We start from the raw sequence: 21236 nt of genomic DNA, 5'->3' as shown, positions 1-21236 counted from the left end.
AGCTTTTCTACCTATGACACACAGATTTTACGCTGCAAAAGGAGCTCAACGTGTACGCCAGATTAGCAAAAGACAAGTCATCTGCAGTGAACTTAGTCCACATGTATATCAGCATAAATGGTGTTGCTCACTTGTCTGGCAGGGTGCCACGAGCACGGGAAGTACATGTACATGTAGGCTACGACAAGGGAATGTCCAAAATTCTTTGACAGAGCTGGTATTGAACAAACATTTCCAATGATTCACAGACAAGCACCTCAATTAACGATATGAAAATGACTTCATTTAAAGAGAATGTATTGTCAAATTTTAATACATAACAGTATAACTTTTTTATGGTCAGAGCAATCTAATGGAAAAAAGAATGAATGTACTGTGTGCCTAACAATAAAAATATGGTCCACGACACCAACCTTAGAATTATCGCATCATATAAAGGCAAATAATCTTATTCATGAAAGTGTGATTTATTTCCCTGATAGGTGTTTGAACTCAAGATAATTTAATTTTTACAACAGTGGACAGCATTTATGGTTGGAGGAAACTGGGAAGAGCCGGAAGGGGGTGGGGGGGTGGCCTGGAGAGCCTACAACCACCCGCAGGATAGATGGAAGACAAGGAAGTTTGTAGCAATACTGGTATTTAATGATTTTTAGCTACAATTTTCAGAATCTGTTTGATGATCACAACATGTATTGACAGCTTCTTCTTCGTTGCGTTTCCTTTGAGCTAACCGGCCCGGATAGCACAGTTGGTAGAGCGTCCGCTTCGGGACCGGTAGATCCAGGATCAATCCTTGATCGAGGCACACCTAAGACTTTAAAAGAGGAAGTTGTAACTTCCTCGCTTGGCGTTCAGCATGAAGGGGATAGTGCAACGACTGGTTGACCCGTATCAGTATAATGGCTCGGGCGGGGCGGCTTGCTTGCCTTCGGTAAGTCGTCTCAGTGAGGCAGCACTAAATAAAAGAGCGGTGGAAATCCGTCCTGCAACAAGGAGGCACATTACACGTACATGCACCCTAATGATTCCTTCGTCGTCATATGACTGAAAAATTGTTGAGAACAACGTTAAACCCCAAGCACTCACTCACTCACTCCTTTGAGCTATTTTACACTTTGCTAAGCAGATATGTTTTAAGGGAAACACGGTGCTGACTTATCTTATACGAAGAGCTTAACCACCAGTTAAACACTGGACAAACACAGGAAAGAGATGAACGTCTCACCGGAATCTCAAGTTAGGGAGATGGAGCAAGCGACAGTCATCGTATTTGGAAGCCGTTCGAGCATAAATATCCAGGTCTCCCTTCAGCAAGTACTGGGCTGCAACAACAGCGAAAAAACGTTCATAGAAATTTGATTGTCTGAAGCATTATATTATCGATGGGTTGAATTATACTGTCTTCTGTGACAACATGTATGGATCCAACTGTTGTTAATATTTTTTTCTGGTATGGTAAATATGTATTAAGTTAAGTGTTGTTGCAAGCATACCAGAATATTTGTAATTGTTGCAAGCATACCTCAACACCAAATGAAAAATATCTACTTTGCTGCCTAAGAAAGTTTGAAGCAATACTGGTTTTACATGAGGGCATTTTAACTTACAGTTTTCAGAATCTGTTTGATGATAACAGCTTGTGTTGAGAGTTTTCTTGCTGTTTATATTTAAAATTATATTTTGGTTCATTTATTACCTACTGCAAGCAGATGGATATATCCCTACGTCCGTCTGTCTGTCATATTTTTTATTATTTGATTGGTGTTTTCCTCTGTACTAAAAATATCTCACCTATGCAATGGCGGCCAGCATTACGGCAGGAGGAAACCAAGTACAGTTTCAATGGCCATTCACTTAATGAAGGTCCTCAGTGTAAGATGACATGAAACCCTATGAACAAGACTTATTTAAGGATGTTACATCCAGTTTGGATTTACGCAAATTTTGTTGTTGGTTTACATAACTCAAAAATATTGATTCATAAATGTATCAGTACATGAAAACAAATTGTTCATCTTTCAATATGCAATAGTAAAGGAAAAGTTGACACAAACTGATACCCCTAAAACTTACCATTGGTCCAGTCCAGGATGAGATTAGACCAAGTCCAGTCCATTAGCTCAGTGGTGTTGAAAGGGTCAAGGGAAGCGTGGTAGAGCCAGCTCATCTTCTGTAGGGACATGGTCAAGCGGCCATGGAAGAGTAATCTCCCTTTGTCCCACCAGGGCATCGGCCGACTGGGGTCAATAGAAGGCTTGTTTACAAGGTCCAGGGCCAGGTTAAAGTGAGCAACGCTAGGTTCCCAGGCTGCCCCATACGTCACTGTGAAACTGGCTACGTCTGCAAGACAAGAAGAAGTTAATATCATCGTCTCTATTTATTTAGCATTCAATATTTTACTTCATTATTTCATATTTACAAAAGTCAGGTCCTGTTTATGAGCAAAAAAAAGGCTGGCACCATACTCAGGAATACTTCACTTTTCCATGAAAGAAAACATCAGTACATCTACATGACAAACCTTCAGGCATTGTTTTTTTTCACAGGTTTTGAACTTAATTCTACACTCTGAGACTCATTAATACGTCATCTTTATGACAGCAATACTATTTACAGGTATAACAACACCTGGCAAAAACCAAAAGAAAACGTTTCACTTCTCTTGGTACCAGACTGTTAACATGTTGTGTTGTACCAATCAGGAAGAGAAGGAAATGTCATGTTTAATTTCTTAAACAGAAGAAAATGCCATCAAAGACATGGTCTCACTTGTCCAGGGCTAGTTATCTTTTGTGAGAACTCAGTTGCAAGCAACATCATGGCCAACACAGGCTCAAATGAAGAGATCTAATTATATCATACATGTATATTAGGTGGAATTTGTACCTGTATGTATGCACGCTTGAGGATTAACGTTGTACTTAATTTTTTTATATGTGACACATATAATTTGTATGTGTGAAATGGAAGGTCACAAATGTTAAATTTGTTACACATGTCAGAACTGTTTAAAGGAGAAGAAAATTTAAAAAATAGCACTATAGGCTAAAACGAGCACTTTTTTTCTATCTGGTGGTGCCATGCTGCATAATTTTGCCATTTTTCCTCGGCATACGTGTAAGGCCTGAAAACAGTCCATCACATCCTCCATCTTTAACACCCTGTAATTTATGCTGGTGGTGTGCTGCCTCTCAGCCAATGGGAGTCATTGAAACTGCCAGCTTGTTCGTGTAAACTCGAAACCTACGTTCAACATTCCGGTTTTCCCAATCGTCAAACGGAAATCACCGAAGCAACGTGAAGTACCAGTGGTTGGCAGGTCACATTTTCTACTGGAAAATGTTCTACGAACTGCACATCAGTGGTTTCCGGCGGCTTCGGCAATTCTCCTCCTAACACAGAAGACTGCTAGTTATCAAACTAACCACAGCTGAAGTCATGGAAGAACTTGAGGGGAGGCATGCTTCTCTCCACCTGGACATCTCCCCATGGTTCAGCCACCTCGACTGTACAGGAGCGCTTAGCTGTTAACAAAATCACATAGATACATTTTTGTGTATTTTAACACATTAACATAAACCTTTACTGTTCCTCTCCGGCCTTATGTGTATTTTAACACATTAACATAAACCTTCAGTGTTCCTCTCTGGCCGTACGTGGGAAGGTCTCTCAGCAACCTGCGGGTGGTCGTGGGTTTCCCACGGGCTCTGCCCAGTTTCCTCCCACCATAATGCAGACCACCATCGTATAAGTGAAATATTCTTGAGTACGGTGTAAAACACCAATAAAATAAATAAATAAATAAACCTTCACTGCACAGACACCCGCATGTAGGTTCACACATGACTATGCGCTAACCGACTGCTAGGTTGACCTAATTCACATTTTTCAGCACCCAAATTGTCCACAGAAACTTCTGTCACAATGTTCCAGTTATTCACTTGGAGTGCCAGGAGTAAAAACTGGTGCTGGGCATAAACCACCAACCTTTGGAAAGTTACTGACAAACTTTTCCACATGTGAGCAAACAATCAAATAAGCATGGTGGGATGGGGTGGGTGGTTGAGTGGGTGTTTGATTCTACACGCCAGGATTAAACCCAAACCATCTGTGTCCTAGCAACTGAAAGACAGCTTTCTTAACCAATCAGCCATAACCCACTAATAAAGAATTTTTTTCTTTCTGTGATTAACAACACATTAAGCCGCTTAAAAAATCAATATTGCCGTAGTTAATTAAAGTACGTGAACTCTGACCTCTCTTGGCCGCCTCCTGCTCTGCACCAATCAGCTTGCCCCACACATTCACCTCACAAATGTCCATCATTGGCTGGGGGTAGTCCCTTAACAACAACAGCCACTTTTTGACCTTGACATTGACCATACGGCACCACAAGGTCGTGAACTCTAACCCTTCCTCAGGATACGGGCTGGAAAGTAAACATGTTCTAATTATACCATATCATATAATTCTACATACATGTACATGTACCAAACTGACAATTACCACAGCAAATCAATTGTGATATTGGTCAAACCAGTTCATTTTTAAGGTAAAAGCAATTTCATCAAAGTAACTCCCTTACAAACTCATAAGTTAGCATGGACTGTAAAAACAGTTTTGCGATAACGCAAAACCTACAGATCTTATAATATAGATCCTTAAAACTATTTATTTATTTATTTATTTGATTGGTGTTTTACGCCGTACTCAAGAATATTTCACTTATACGATGGCAACCAGCATTATGGTGGGCGGAAACCGGGCAGAGCCCAGGGAGAAACCCATGACCATCCGCAGGTTGCTGGAAGACCTTCCCACGTACGGCCGGAGAGGAAGCCAACATGAGCTGGACTTGAACTCACAGCGACCGCATTGGTGAGAGACTCCTGGGTCATTACGCTGTGCTAGTGCTCTAACCGAGCTGCGGAAGCCCCCTAGATCCTGAAAACACGATGTACGTGTACATTATATACATTATATTGAATTTCTGGTTTGTCTTTTTTTTTTTTTGTCCTTTTTTTTGGCAATTATACCTGTACTGGAGCTAACAGTTACATGTATCTCGCTTGTCATGTATCAATATACCGTGTCCCGCAAAAAACTTGATGAAAGTAGCTACATTATATATGTATGCTTAATATCAAATTTATCAATGTAAATTATTAACTCAATTAAAGTCACACTTGTCATTTTCAGTTCCTTCAGCAACTGACCTGGTCACTATTCCTGTCGAAGTAAACACAACATAACCAAAAGCCAATTTCAGAAACAATCCAACCATTGATAATTAAGACTTTATGTTTGTCATTCCATCCCTCACCCTTCACCCCTCACCTGTCTGAGTCTATATCCTGCATGGCCGTCACCACATTCTCCTTGCCGTGTATGGATGTGTCCGCCAGAGCTATGATGTTCAGGTGGTCAAGCGTCCAGGTGAGAAGTTTGGTCCTGACTGGCGCTTCGTTGTACAGTTTCCGCGAGCGCTGGATGTAGATCTCTGCACTCTTTTTGGCGAGGGAAGTGTACAGCTCGGAGACTTTACCCACTGAAATTTGAGATTGTCCTAAATAAGGGTCTTGTACACTGGGCATTCACCTTGTGTATGTGAATCTATAGGTTATACTACATAGTGAAGGATGAACACTACAACTATCGTTTAAGTGAGATGCGAGAAGCATGAAGTGGGTTATCACTTCTGCTTTTCAAGGCAGCAATATTTATAGTATTCAACCCTCACTGTGCAATATTCTATTTACTATTTAGATTTTGCCGATATACTGATTTTGTGTATCTGTACAAATGTAAGCCATCTTTTTATGCTGGATGTTTTAGCTGAAGACCTTCATGAACTTGTATATAGCATGACATCATGACATCATGTCTTACTGTGCGATGTAGGAAGGTTAAAGTTAACTAAACTTCTATTACAATGATATCTCACACATCCCAGATTGGAACATGATAAAACAAAAACCTTTTTTTTGATGTCATGGCATCTGGGCATGAAATATCAAAATATTACAAAAAGGTGATGTCTAACACGTAAAATAACAGTTTCACCAGGTAAGGAAATCCTGACATTTCACTTCCACTAAAAGATTTAAACTTTCGAAACTTTCGAAGAGTGGGTTAACAATTTTCTGGCCTCTGCCTACTTCTGTCCACAGTTCTGTCCACAGTTTTGTCCACCGTTTTTGTACACAGTTTTGTCCAGTTTAAATTTTGAACATCTGTATGGAATATTTGAGTGAATGAGTGAGTGCTTGGGGTTTAACGTCATACTTAACAATTTTTCAGTCATATGACGATGAAGGAGACCTTAGAGTGCATGTAATATGCCTTCTTGTTGCAGGACGGATTTCCACCGCTCTTTTATCTGGTGCTGCTTCACCGAGACGCCTTAACAAAGGCAAGTAAGCTGCCCCGCCCAAGCCATTATACTGATATCGGTCAACCAGTCGTTGCACTATCCCCTTCATGCTGAACACTAAGCCAGGAAGTTACAACTTCCTCTTTTAAGGCCTTAGGTGTGACCCGACCCAGGATCTACCACTTCAGAAGCAGACGTTCTACCAACTGCGCTATTGGGGCCGGTAGGAATACAGCGTAAAACACATACCTGTATTTTCTGAATTGATTGTAGGAAAAATTCAATTTAATATCCTTTAATCACACAAAAGTATTTTAAGTTGATTAAATTGTAACTTCAGTTCACTGTTTATCCCCAATATTGTGCTAAGCCCCAGAAGACATACCTGGTAACAAAGCATGGGTTTTCCGCAGACTCTGTATTTTCTGATCCATCACTAACTTCCTCTTCTCACTTTCCACCCACTCATCTTTTAACAACTGAAACATACATGACAAAAACATCAGGCAATCTTTCCATATAAAGATACAGCACATGCAGAAGAATGTATTTATAAGATCTTCCGACATATACTTAAAGAGCTATTTTGATGTCAAAACATCTGTGTCTTAAAAGTAAGGTGAATTGTTAAGACTGGGATAGTCTGAATAGCAGAATCGTCAGTATGCGGAAACAAAATATTTTTGTCCCTTCCACTCTGCCTGGTGTGACGTCACCCACGAACACATGGCGTCATCAATCGCTGACGTCTAACCACAAATGGCGCTGCCCTTTCAAACCCTCTTGACATCATCCCAGCATAAATGCCTTACTCAACATCACATCCGCCTGATTTGACGTCATACAGAGAATATTATCACGTCACATCAGGAAAATTTTACCGACACAGCCAAAGATTTTGTTTTTCATGGAATCTTCATATGGGTTAAACAGTATTATAAATCAAAATCCTATTGAAACATAGTGTTAGGCTTACTCTGTAGGATTTCTTTCATATCATGGTAACATTTCTACACAATTTGTATTCTGACAAGATTGGCATTTTAATATTACTGTTTACACGTACAATAACCTGGTTCACTTCCAATGTGCAATATTTTTTTCCTCCAATTTCATGCACGTTACTGTTGGAGGAGGCTGTGAGTAAATTTGACTGTACTTACAATTTCTTTAAAATTTTAAAATTTTTCTTTATTTGTATCTCTAAGCGAAATGCAAGACTTTTGCGGAGAGTAATTGCTTCTGAAATACCACTACTTATATATTCTAATAATGAAACTGAACGTTTTGGTGCATATGAACTAATTAGCCCATAGTCTGCCCCAAGACCAATGATGAGCTAAACGGGTAATATGTATAATAAATTACTTCATAGTTATCACCCAGTTTGACTTCAAAGGGATCATCACTCAGCTGTATCATCATAGTCTGAAAAACACAGAGGGGACAAAAGAGATATTATCAGAGAATGATTCATTCAAAGATTGATCTGGGTTGCTCAGTTTCATGGCTGGAGGATAGTGCCTGGCGTAAACATCTCGCCTTTTCCAAGTAATTAAGGACCTTTCCACAAGCACATAAATTTTCCTCCACAGACTGAACTCAATGGACAAAGTTTGACACACTAAAATTATTATCTGTTAGCAAAGTCTGACACACTTTGAAATTATTATCTGTTAGCCAGGCTTGACACATGTTGAAATTATTATCTGTTAGCAAAGTCTGACACACTTTGAAATTATTATCTGTTAGCCAGGCTTGACACATGTTGAAATTATTATCTGTTAGCAAAGTCTGACACATGTTGAAATTATTATCTGTTAGCAAAGTCTGACACATGTAGAAATTATTATCTGGTAGCAAAGTCTGACACATGTTGAAATTATTATCTGTTAGCAAAGTCTGACACATGTTGAAATTATTATCTGTTGGCAAAGTCTGACACATGTAGAAATTATTATCTGGTAGCAAAGTCTGACACATGTTGAAATTATTATCTGTTAGCCAGGCTTGACACATGTTGAAATTATTATCTGGTAGCAAAGTCTGACACATGTTGAAATTATTATCTGGTAGCAAAGTCTGACACATGTTGAAATTATTATCTGTTAGCCAGGCTTGACACATGTTGAAATTATTATCTGTTAGCAAAGTCTGACACATGTTGAAATTATTATCTGGTAGCAAAGTCTGACACATGTCAAAATTATTATCTGTTAGCCAGGCTTGACACATCTTGAAATTATTATCGGTTAGCCAGGCTTGACACATGTTGAAATTATTACCTGGTAGCAAAGTCTGACACACTTTGAAATTATTATCTGTTAGCCAGGCTTGACACATCTTGAAATTATTATCTGTTAGCAAAGTCTGACACACGTTGAAATTATTACCTGGTAGCAAAGTCTGACAAACACTGAAATTATCATTTGTTAGCAAAGTCTGACACGCTGAAATTAATATCTTTTAGCAGAGTCTGACACATGTAGAAATTATTATCTGGTAGCAAAGTCTTACACATGTTGAAATTATTATCTGGTAGCAAAGTCTGACAAACATTGAAATTATCATTTGTTAGCAAAGTCTGACACATATTGAAATTATTCTCTGTAATCATGAATTTAAAGCACAATAAGGTTATAATCTATTTACAAAGTTTGACTCACCTTGATTTTAATCTGCAGATCTGGTGGTAAAGGTGAAGTCACAGTGAATGGCTTCTTCTCCATCCTGTGAACTAGCTTCAGCCATTTCCAGATACTGATGAGCTATGGAGAAAAAAATGTTATGCATGAATGAATGGTTAACACCATATTGGCAATATTTCAACCATATCATGGAGATAAAAGAAATTAAAAAAATGTTACGAATCTTAATACTTTAGAGGAAAAACAAATTTTACTTTGGTATTGTGTGAGTGAGTGAGTGAGTGACTGAGCGACTGAGTGAGTGAATGAGTGCTTGGGGTTTAACATCAGACTTAACATGACGACGAAGGAGTCCTTAGGGTGCATGTACGTGTAATGTGCCTCCTTGTTGCAGCACAGATTTACACCGCTCTTTTATCTAGTGCTGCTTCACTTAGATGACTTACAGATATGGGTCAACCAGCCACTGCACTATCCCCTTAATGCTGAACACCAAGCGAGGAAGCTATAACTTCCTCTTTTAAAGTCTTAGGTGTGACCCCACCCAGGATTGACCCTGGATCTACAGTCCCGAAACGGACGCTCTACCAACCGTGCTCTCGGGGCCAGTGGTTTGGTACTGTGTACATTCATGTGCTAATATAGTCCTTCATATATCAACATCATTTGAAAGTTTTCAGCCCTGCTGCTAGTTTCAAAACGTAGTCATCACCAGTTTTCTGCGAAATTAACTATCTTTGTGAATTATTCATAATCCACCGACCTTTGGCAAGTTATATGTACATATACCACATGCGTAGCTGCCTTGATCTTACCAATGTGCCACCTCACCTGTTCATAGCAGACTGCGAAATCATACTGGTAAGGGAATACCACTTCAAATCTGTTGAATGACACACACCTAATAAGAAAATAAAACAAAAGCATAAAAATATTCACAATTGCTTTATGAAAGACATGAATTATTTTACTTGAGATTAGCATATATGTACGTATTTATGTATTTATTTAATTGGTGTTTTACGCCATACTCAAGAATATTTCATTTATACGACAGCGGCCAGCATTATGGTGGGAGGAAATGGGGAAGAAACATACATGCATGTGAAATGGAATAAAAGGTATGTTCAAACTTAGCAAGAATTCCACATTTCAGAACATCAAATATGCCTGTCAAGACCCTTTTCCATTTGGTTTCTAAGCCAATATAGTAAATGTAAGAACATCAGCATTTAAACTTTCTTAAGCTCTAAATGAACAGCTATTTGTACTAGTATCAAAATTAAAGAAATCTAAATCCCCACGATAAATACAAAATTTACAATTCCACTCTATAAAGGATAAACCTAAAAATCTGACCAGTTTATGTAGTATCATACCTGGCATGTATAAGAGTTTTTGTTGCAAAAAACATGTAGTCTATATGTAGGGGGAGTAGTGATACTATGTTATATCAGAGCCTCCACGATAAGAGGGGATAACTTACCAAGCTTTGTTTGTTTCCAGCAGCAAACTCTCAGTGGCTTCCCTTTCCTTCTTCAAATGATGAGGCTTGAGGGTTGACACACAAACTCCCTGCGGTGGAAAAATTGTTGAAAGATGAAATTTAACAAACTACACACACAGCATGCTTTTATTAGACAAGCAGATACTGGAAAACAAGGGGACGTGTCCCTATGTAAAAGCAAACTAATTCTTGTCCATCACACACAATTCTGCAAAGTTATGTTGTGAATCTTTGTGACACCCGAAACATAAGACTAGAACTGATGTGTACTGATTTGCACTGTAAGCCACTATAAGGCTTATAAATAGCAGAACAAAGAGCATCATGAAGAGCCAGGCATAGGTCTACAAGAATATGTACCTTTAACGAGAAAATGTTCCTGTCATCAAAGACAACATCCACACTCTCAATCTCTGTCAACAGGTGGGGTAAAGTGGCCGTCAGCAGCACGTCCTCTGTTTTAATGGCCACTCTGACGATTAAACAAATACAAAAATAGAGTTAGGATTAATTCTGGTGACAAAGCATTCAACACAGCTGTTCTAAAGCAAACATATAACTGAAGAAATAGTAGCCTAAAAACATGGGTCATCTCTATAATTAAAGAACTCTATGTTAAGTGCATTGAAACTTATATACATCCACATCATCGATTGATTGATTTATTGATTGGTGTTTTTTTTACACCGCACTCAAGAATATTTCACTTGTACAACGGCGGCCAGCATTATGGTGGAAACCAGGCAGAACCCGGGGGAAACCCACGACCATCCGCAGGTTGCTGGCAGACCTTACCACGCACGGCCGGAGAGGAAGCCAGCATGAGCTGGGCTTCAACTCACAGCGACCACATTGGTGAGAGGCTCCTGGGTGATTACGCTGCACTAGCGCGCTAACCAACTGAGCCACGGAGACCCCCACATCCACATCATCAGTTAATACTCACTTAATCACACAGCTTACACTATAAATGTACATAATAATAGACGGCCTGCATGGCCTGGTGGTTAGTGTGCTAGCACAGCACGAAGACTCATCCAGTAATCCCTTACCAATGTGACTGCTGTGAGTTCAAGTCCAGCTTATGCTGGTTTTGTCTCCCGCTATTAACCTGCGAATGATGGCAGGTTCCCCCTGCACTCTGCCTGGTTTCTTCCCAGCATAATACTGGTCGCCGATGTATAAGTGAAATATGGTGAGTACGGCGTAAAACACCAAACTAGTTAATACATAATAACATTAAGATGTAAAATGGAATCTGCCTCTCCATGGTGTGGCCGTCGCTTAAAGTCAAGTACAGTGCCAAAGGCAGCAGCTTACCCCAGGACATCTGATCTCCAACACCCACAAATCCAACTGTCACCATATCAGGATAAAAGACTTGTGATTATGCCATTAAACACCAATCCAAAAAACATATAAATAATTGAATATTTGGTGTAAAAATGCAACCTGTTAATACTGGAGAGTTGAGCACCAATATAAGTGTCAGCATGGAGAATGAGATTGATTGACAGACTGGGTTGTCCCCCTTCGGTGGCATTCTTCTGCTTGTGTTCTTGCTTAGGAGTTACTACTTCATCAGCCTTCAAGCCTAGTCCTGTAAAACATATACACAAAATATTTACATCTAGAGTTGTGGACTGGAATTCCGCTAAAGAAGTGATGAAGACCAAACGCCAGGGTCCTGTGGCTGCAGTGTGAAGTCCTTGCAAAGCCTCCCAGCTGAAAATAGTTTTAGCATATTTTTCAACCAAACGACCATCAAGTCTGATCTTACTATTCTTCATTTAAGAGGTAAATGTAGTGTAATATTTGATTTATTTATTTATTTGATTGGTGTTTTAAGTCATACTCAAGAATATTTCACTTAAATGACAGTATCCACCATTATGGTGGGAGGAAACCGGGCAGAACCCTGGGGAAACCATGACCATCCACAGGCTTCTGCAAGACCCTCCCACTTAGGGCCAGAGAGGAAACCAGCATGAACTGGGCTTGAACTCACAGTGATGACACTGACAACAGCTAGCGTGCTAACAGAACTGAGCCACAGAGGCCCATGTAGTGTAATAATTCAATGGAACATGCAAATGTTATCACAGTACCAGAGAATCAGCTGGATGTTGAACAAGTGACTTCCTGCCTTAAAGATTGAATACTTCATAGTAACTGGAAAAAAGGCTAAAAATTAAGTGCGGGCTCACCAGATGCACAGCTGAAAGTTATGCATATATACATATGTATACTTTATTTTTCATGATTCAGCAGTCATGAAATTTTATTGCCAAAAAAATATGTATTATTATAAAGTACAAACATATACCTGTGCCTGTGTACTTGTGCATTGGCATTTCTGAGGTAAGCTACATTATCATTTACTGTATAAATTTCGTTAAACAAAACCAGTAAAATAATTCCTGAGCATTACTACGTGTATATTTTTGGGCAATCAAGTTTACAAATATGGACGAGCCCAATTGTTTTTTGTTTCACATTACCACCAGGTCTGTGTCAATAAGGTCATGAGTTCAAATCCAGAACCTGTTGGATCATCTGTGGCTTTTAGGCGAGTCTTGTCACCTGGTGAGGGGAGTGGTTTCCTTCCACCTAATGCTACATACACTGTACATGAAAACTGCTGATCCTTCCAAAAAACATGCTAACGTGTATCAATGCTCCTAACACGATGCTATTTTCACCTGTGCCAATTCTCATTAGCATCACCTGGCAATGACTTACCTGAGAGGTTTACCCTGAGTTGCTTTACCTCCTAAACCAACTGCTGTATACACATATGAGCCAAGACAACAAAAATCAGAGTCACAACAATTAATGCTACAGTATGTTACTGTCATATTTTCACCTGTATCAATTGTCTTTAGCTGATCACCTTGCCATGGCTTACATGTGAGGTTCTCTCTGTGGTGCTGTACATCTTGAATTAACTGCTGTATTCACAAGTGACATCTCGTCATCCAAGACAACAAACATAAGAGTCACCCTAATCAATACAATATTACTTTCCTATTTTCACCTGTGCCAAATCTCGTTAGCTGATCACCTGGACGTGACTTACTTGTGAGATTCTCCCAGAGTTGCTACACGTCCTGAATCAACTGCTGTGGAAACTGGCGATGCAAGATGACCAAGACAAGCATCACGACAACCAATGCTACTGTGTGTAACTGTCCTAATTTCACCTGAACCAATACCTGTTATCATAACCTGACCATAACCTACCTGTGAGGTTTTCCCTCAGTTGCTGTAGATCCTGAATCAACTGTTGTATACACATGTGAAAACTGGTGTGCCAGAGACAGAAAACACGCCTCATGATCTGAACATTCGCCTCCTGCAAAATCATGGCATGAAAAAATGTACGTACACATTGAACAACATAAATCTGATGTATTTCTAAAATACTACAAATTACACAGTACTCTTTATTTGTAAATATCCCTATGCAACTTTTTTCCTGTTTCTTTGATAAGTGCTTTATATGTTTGCTTTGAAGGCATCAAGACAAATAAATATATTTTTGTTTTAGGGTGATGGGTGGGGGTTAGTGAAGGGGCAGTTGTTAACTCACCTTCTCCCTGTGTTTATAGGTCAATCTGATCTCCAGGATGTGGATCACTGGGTTTGACATGTCTACAGACTTTCTGATCACACATGACTGAAATAAAATGACATGAAAACATCTTCATTTATTTATTTGAGTTTTGTTTAACACCTTGACCAAGAATTTTTCACTGACACAATGGTTTATGGGTGAAGGAAACTGGACAGCCCAATGTAAACCACCACTACTGCTCACTTACTGGTGTACTGTTAGTGAACCACTGGCGAACTGCTTGTGAACTACCGGCTTACTGCTAGTAAAATACTAGTGTACTTCTAGTAAACTACAGGTGTACAGCTAGTGAACTACAGTCGAACTACTGGAATGAATGAAGAAATGAATGAAGAAATGAATGCTCAGGGTTTAACATCGTACTTAACAATTTTTCAGTCATGTGAAAATGATGGGTCATTATGTGCGTGTACATACACGCCTACTGTGTCTTCTTGTGGCAGGGCGAGTCCACACCGCCAAAGTGCCGCCACTGAAATATTACGCCACAGACATCCCACCCAGTAACATTATACTGACACCAGGCCAACCAGCCTGCGTCCATGCTCTATTAACCTCTCTGTGATGAGTGCCAAGCCAGGAAGCAACAAGTTTCATTTTTAAAGTCTTTGGTATGACCCGACCTGGGTTTGATACCGGGTCTCAGGGTCCCAACTTCCCTGAACTACTGGCAATCTCTCCCAAATGACATACCAGTGAAAGGCAAGTGGTTATGGTCAAAGTTCATTCCAGAATGATGGGGAATCTTAAAGGGGAAGAAAACATAAAAGTGATGCCAAAATCAGATGAAAGAGCGTCAAAATTTATTTGCAGATATGATCTTTAATATTTTAGCGGATTTTTTTTTCAAAAGGTATTTGAAAATATTTTTGTATGATTAGTATTTGGGACCAACTTTTGGTATTTAACGCTGTTGCATAATAATGTTCTAAATAAGGCTGTGATGCTTGTCTAATAAATTTATTTGAATGTAAATTTGTTGTTTATATGGAAACATATGCATTTAACCAAAATTATAATAATATTTATGAGCATGTTTAAAATATAAATATGATCCAAATTGAGGTTCAATACATTTGTTAGCTGAAAAGAACAAATTCTAGTGCAAAAACATTTATTAAACCTGTGTTACATCCTCATTTATGACATGATTAAACAAAGACTATAAATACCAAAAGATGGTCCCTAATACCCACCATACAAAAATTATTTTCAAGTGTCTTTCTCTCCTTGAGGAAAAATCAAAAAAAATATTGAAGACCACGTTCAGAGATAACTCTTTGCACTCTTTCATCTGAACTTTAAGTCATTTTCATGTTTTCTCCACCTTTAAAAGCATCCTTTTCAAAAATGAAACTGAAGCTACATCTCACGAGACCTAGGACGCAGGCACCGTCTTAACCACTGTGCGTAAACCTCCTCAAAAACCAAACCAACAATTCCGCTGTTTGAAAGAATATGAATTAACTGTTACAATCTGATCACAGGAGACTGACAGAATTTTATCTATTTATTTACTGACTGGTGTTTTACTCTGTACTCCAGAATATTTCAATTACACGATGACGGCCAGGGATATGGTTGGAGGAAAATGGGCAGAGCCCTGGGGGAACCCACAGCCATCTGCAAGCAGACTTATGAACTACATGTCTTTCCAATACTGTGACTAATATGCTCTGGTATACAGCCTCTTCAAAGTTTAGCATTACCAAGAAACGTCCACAAAAGCCTTCCAGATATGTTACTAGGTTAACCTGCTTACCTACCAGCATGCTGAGTGGGTACATGGCTTCATCTTTAATTGAGGAGATAAATTTTCAAGAGCCCAAAAGTCAATATTTTCATCTCGAGAAATATTCATCATAGAGAGTGAGTGAGTGAGTGCTTGGGGTTTAACGTCATACTTAACAATTTTTCAGTCATAAGACGATGGAGGAATCCTTAGAGTGCATGTAATGTGCCTCCTTGTTGCAGGACGGATTTCCACCGCTCTTTTATCTCGTGCTTCTTCACTGAGATGCCTTACCGAAGGCAAGTAAGCTGACCCGCCCAACCCATTATACTGAGACGGCTCAACAAGTCAATGCAGTATCCCCTTCATGCTGAACGCCAAGCGAGGAATTTAGCGACCCAGGAATGAGCTTGGATCTACCGCTCCCAATTCATCATGGAGACGAATATTCATCAGGCTGTATATCCAGGCAATACGGTTGTCTTAAACACAATAAACGGCATGGCAGACAACTTCTCTTGAATTTTATACCAGCACATGTAGTTCAGCCAACGCACACTTATTTTCACAAATACTTGAGAGATAATACTTGCTTTGGTGAACTGCATGCTAGTTAGTCATTTTTGATTAAGTTTGCAAGGGTGTGCAATTTTAATTGTTTTTTAATTCAGTTTTTTTTTCTAAATGTTATTGTTGTTGTTAGCTGAAGAATCATTAAAATACTTTTGAAAATGAAGGTAAAAAAGTTATCGATTAGTACATTGTCAACTAGTGTTCTAACTCGCCGGTGCGTGCCGCCATTAGTGAAGACAAAAACTATCCAATGTACATTTGATAGTATCTGATCGGCAAATGCAGTGTATGTAGCTTTTATTACAGGCAGATAAACCAATCAGAAGCCTTGACGTTTCTCTGAACTGTGATCCATGATGAATACATGTACCTTGCCTGCCTGCTGCATGTAAACAAGCTTCATTCCACAGCTCTGAACCACGGACTGCTGATGGCGTAACTCCAGGCCCAAACTGTCTACCCGCAGCATTATGCACGCTGGAAAGCAATCAGTACAGGGGTTCAGACAAATATCAGTTCTTTTTCAAGCTGTACCTGGTCTGAAATCATCATTCTCAGTCAGAATGCACGCACATATAGCACTAACCTTTAACTAAAATTACACTGTTCAATGTTCACATATCTTTCATTTGAACAATCTTCATTTCAATGCAGGACGGTCTGCCAGCAGCCTGCGGATCGTCTCAGTCAGAATGCATGCACATATAGCACAAACCTTTAACACTAAAATTACGGTGTTCAATGTTCACATATCTTTCATTTGAACAATCTTCAATCCAATGCAGGACGGTCTTCCAGCAACCTGCGGATGGTCGTGGGTTTCCCACGGGCACTGCCTGGTTTCCTTCCACCATAATGCTGGCTGCCGTTGTATAAGTGAAATTTTCTTGAGCACGGTGTAAAAAACCAATCAAATAAATACATTAATCATTCCAACATGTTATTCAATACAATGCAGGCACAAATTTGGTATAACAACTTGGCGATCACATGATCACCCTAGAGTGGGCAAACAACAAAATGGCTACCCCATGTTGAAGCATAGGGAAAATAGCCCATGTTTACCACATTGTCGGTGACGAGGAAGTCCTGGTTATACAAAAAAAAAAAAAACCCACATAATCTCTTCAGAAATAGTCATGTTATCTGGACAACTGAAAATTATACAAATCCAACGAATACACTATACCTGAGAGTGTTTGGAAAAAAAAACAGACAGGTCATGTGGTGTCTACTTCTGGGATGTCTGATAGAATGTGTACCCAAATTTTGCTGTTTTACACACTTGTACATACTTTCAAAAGCTTCACTGAATTAAACTGTCATATTGTGTATCTTTGGTTCTGTTACAATTATACAGTATAATTACTGAATTATTTTATGCAGATGAGGCTGGCATCCAGCATCACTCAAGTTAAACAGATTCTTCATTCAACAACAACGCTGTAATGATAGAGAGGTGTATATGTATATATAAGTAATGCCTACCATTTATTTCTTATGAATGCATCTTTGATATTTGTTTTTATTTTGAACACAAAATTCATAATATTATAATAAATCTAAATAAAGTAATCATTGTGGTATACAGTTTCATTAAATGCTGTAAATGTCTGTACAAATGTCTGTATAAATGTCTGTATAAATGTCCGAATTCCTCATCCAATCAATTTCTGAGTCTGCTAATTAAACATTTGCCTTGAGACACAATCAACACACTCTACCTTTATAATCATTGCAGACGTAAATGTTAACATTTGACAGGCTGAAGTTGACAGTGAGGAGATTTATGTCAATCCACGTCGGTTTCTCCATTGCTTTCTTGGGAGGAGATGGATGACAGACAGCCACAGGGGCGGGTTTCCCCTTTGACACAGCACCAATCAGCTGTAAGAACGTCATCAAGGCAACGGTGGACCATTCTGATTGGATGTTGTCTACCATTCCCTCAAATTTCAGCTCTTTGCCAAGTTTCTTTGCCTGAAGAGAGAAATAGTTTTGAATCACAAAAAATAGTTTCTAATACTAACCAAGTGGCTTTTAAACCACGTTGGCCTCAGGCTAAATGAAAATTTTTTCTTCCTTGGGGTTTAAATCCGTTTTCAGTATTATTTTGGTACCATTTCACTATTATTAACCAATTGGGAGCTGCCTAACTGTAACACCATGCGTAAGACCCCAACCATGACACCTTTGCAAGTTACAGTGGACATGAGACCAAAGAGTGCCCAAGAGTCAATGAAGAAAGTCTTGTCCATTCTGGACAGTATCTGACATTACCTGGGGACTAAACTCATGCCTCAATGATTCTGTCTGAGACTGGGATTTCACCAAAACGTGGTGTAACCATGACTGACATTTATTTTACTTGATTGTTGTTCAGTTACACAAAGGAGGTCAATTTTATGGATGCGGGGACTGGAGTGCCTGAGGTAATAAACCATCAACCTTTGGCAATCAACCTTTCCCCCCTTACATTTATTTATTCATATGATTGGTGTTTTACGCCGTACTCAAGAATATTTCATTTAAGTTATGGCGGCCAACATTATGGTGGGAGGAAACAAGACAAAAACAACAACCATTCGCCGGTCTCTGGCAGAACCTCCCAGGTACGGCCAAAGAAGAAGCCAGCATGAGTTAGGCTTGAACTCACAGCGACCGCATTGGTGGTAGGTTCCTTTGTCATAGCGCTGCACTGGCGTGCTGGCCCCCTCAGCCATGAAACCCCCTCCCACTTAAAGAAACAGATATGTCAGATGTTTGTACCCTCTTCAACGAGACTGGGCAAGCTGTCATATGACGGATGTTAACGGCATATTGTCACTAATGTCCCACTAGCAGTGACAGTAGATATGTACAAATTCCCTGTCCAAGGCCAGGTTTGAACCTCCGCCTTGTGGGTTACAGCCCCTGAAAGGCAAGCATCACACTCTTCTAAAATACCTTAAAGATGACTATGGTGAGATTGAGGATGTAGTTCCAGTAGTGTTGCTTGTACGTCAGATCTGAGAGCGCCACCTGAGAGTCACAGAGACAAGCATACACCGTCTGGATCTCCAGCTCGCAGGCAATGTCACGAGACATCAGCCAGGTGGCATGAGACACATCTGCAAAGACAGAAAACAATTTGACACAAGGCTTGGATCTCCTGCTTGCAGACAATGTCACGAGACATCAGCCAAGACCCATGAGACCCATCTGAAAAGACAGAAAACAATTTGTGACGTGGCTTGGATCTCCTGCTCGCTTGTGAAGTCATAAGACATCAGCCAAGATGCATGAGACACATTGGCAAAGACAGAAAACAATTTGACACAAGGCTTGGATCTCAAACTCGCAGGCAATGTCATGAGACATCAGGCAAGATGCATGAGACACATCTGAAAAGACAGAAAACAATTTGAGACATGGCTTGGATATCCAGTTAGCAGGCAATGTCACAAGACATCAGGCAAGATGCATGAGACACATCTGTAAAGACAGAAAACAATTTGACACAAGGCTTGGATCTCCAGTTAGCAGGCAATGTCACATGACATCAGGCAAGACGCATGAGACACATCTGTAAAGACAGAAAACAATTTGAGACAAGGCCTGGATCTCCAGCTCTCATGGAATGTCATGAGACATCAGCCAAGAAGCATGAGACATGTCTGAAAAGACAGAAAACAATTTGACACAAGGCTTGGATCTCCAGTTAGCAGGCAATGTCACAAGACATCAGGCAAGACGCATGAGACACATCTGTAAAGACAGAAAACAACTTGAGACAAGGCCTGGATCTCCAGCTCGCAGGCAATGTAACGAGACATCAGCCAAAATGCATGAGACACATCTGCAAAGACAGAAAACAATATGAGACAAGGCCTGGATCTCCTATTCACAGGGAATGTCATGAGACATCAGCCAGGTGACATGAGACACATCCGCAAAGAGTGGAAACAGTTTGAGACAGGATCTTAGGCAAAGTCAAGAGACATCAGCCAGGTGGCATGAGACACACCTGCAAAAACAGGAAACAATTTGAGACAAGATCTACATCTTCAGAGGCAATGTCACGAAACATTATAATTAGTGATGATTTGAAGATACAAATCTTCAAAGACACAGAACAGTTTGAGATCTCCAGTTCAAAGCCAATGTCACGAGACAACCAAGTGGTGTGAGATAACTCTACAAATTACATGTAAGACAGAGACAAATTCGAGACCAGAGAGGCAATACAACGTATGAAATATAGGGAAAATTTATAGGGTAACATTAGGGTAATGGGGACGGGGCAAGATTCCTAGTGATGATACACTGTACCTGCCAAACCCGGCTTGACTGTGCAGGATAACTTGGTCTGAGACACGCCAGCATTAAACCCTGAGCAGGACGCCGATGATACTGTGAAGGAAGTGTCTACAACCTCTACCACGGACGACACCTTCTTGTCTTCCAGGTAAGCAGATATTTTACGCCTGCAGGTAGAAATGCAAATAATCTGAAATCAATTTGCATACTAGTTATAAGTCTTAAAATTTAATTTATGAATATTAAAACAATGTATGAAATCATCATAAAAGGAGGAATTCAAAATGGATTTAAACAAAAACAGAAGGGGTTTGTAACTTAGGTTACATAACCATAACTTGTAGCTTGACATGTAGCTTGACATATAGCTTGAAATGTAGCTTGATATGTAGCTTGACATGCAGCTTGACATATAGCTTGACATGTAGCTTGAAATATAGCTTAACATGTAGCTTGACATCTCT

At 39.6% G+C, this 21236-nt stretch overlaps 1 protein-coding gene across 1 annotated transcript in view; it reads right to left on the bottom strand.

Annotated features, from left to right (window-relative positions):
• LOC135477045 (protein hobbit-like) overlaps nucleotides 1-21236 on the bottom strand; it is a 116162-nt gene that overhangs the window by 60141 nt on the left and 34785 nt on the right. Inside the window, exons 15-32 of the mRNA XM_064757196.1 lie at nucleotides 20785-20939; nucleotides 19420-19583; nucleotides 18198-18453; nucleotides 16844-16950; nucleotides 14124-14210; nucleotides 13775-13886; nucleotides 11984-12131; nucleotides 10892-11003; nucleotides 10511-10599; nucleotides 9856-9925; nucleotides 9043-9144; nucleotides 7745-7804; nucleotides 6762-6855; nucleotides 5341-5551; nucleotides 4260-4432; nucleotides 3429-3527; nucleotides 2077-2343; nucleotides 1229-1325 (exon numbers count right to left, since the gene is read on the bottom strand). Coding sequence (XP_064613266.1) covers nucleotides 1229-1325; nucleotides 2077-2343; nucleotides 3429-3527; nucleotides 4260-4432; nucleotides 5341-5551; nucleotides 6762-6855; nucleotides 7745-7804; nucleotides 9043-9144; nucleotides 9856-9925; nucleotides 10511-10599; nucleotides 10892-11003; nucleotides 11984-12131; nucleotides 13775-13886; nucleotides 14124-14210; nucleotides 16844-16950; nucleotides 18198-18453; nucleotides 19420-19583; nucleotides 20785-20939 — 2403 coding nt within the window. The remainder of the gene's footprint in view (nucleotides 1-1228; nucleotides 1326-2076; nucleotides 2344-3428; nucleotides 3528-4259; nucleotides 4433-5340; nucleotides 5552-6761; nucleotides 6856-7744; nucleotides 7805-9042; nucleotides 9145-9855; nucleotides 9926-10510; nucleotides 10600-10891; nucleotides 11004-11983; nucleotides 12132-13774; nucleotides 13887-14123; nucleotides 14211-16843; nucleotides 16951-18197; nucleotides 18454-19419; nucleotides 19584-20784; nucleotides 20940-21236) is intronic.

Source organism: Liolophura sinensis, chromosome 10 (genome assembly GCF_032854445.1).
Source record: "Liolophura sinensis isolate JHLJ2023 chromosome 10, CUHK_Ljap_v2, whole genome shotgun sequence".
Classification (NCBI taxonomy): domain Eukaryota; kingdom Metazoa; phylum Mollusca; class Polyplacophora; order Chitonida; family Chitonidae; genus Liolophura; species Liolophura sinensis.
Note: the sequence above shows the minus strand (reverse complement) of the source record. Positions and strands in the feature narration are given on the sequence as shown.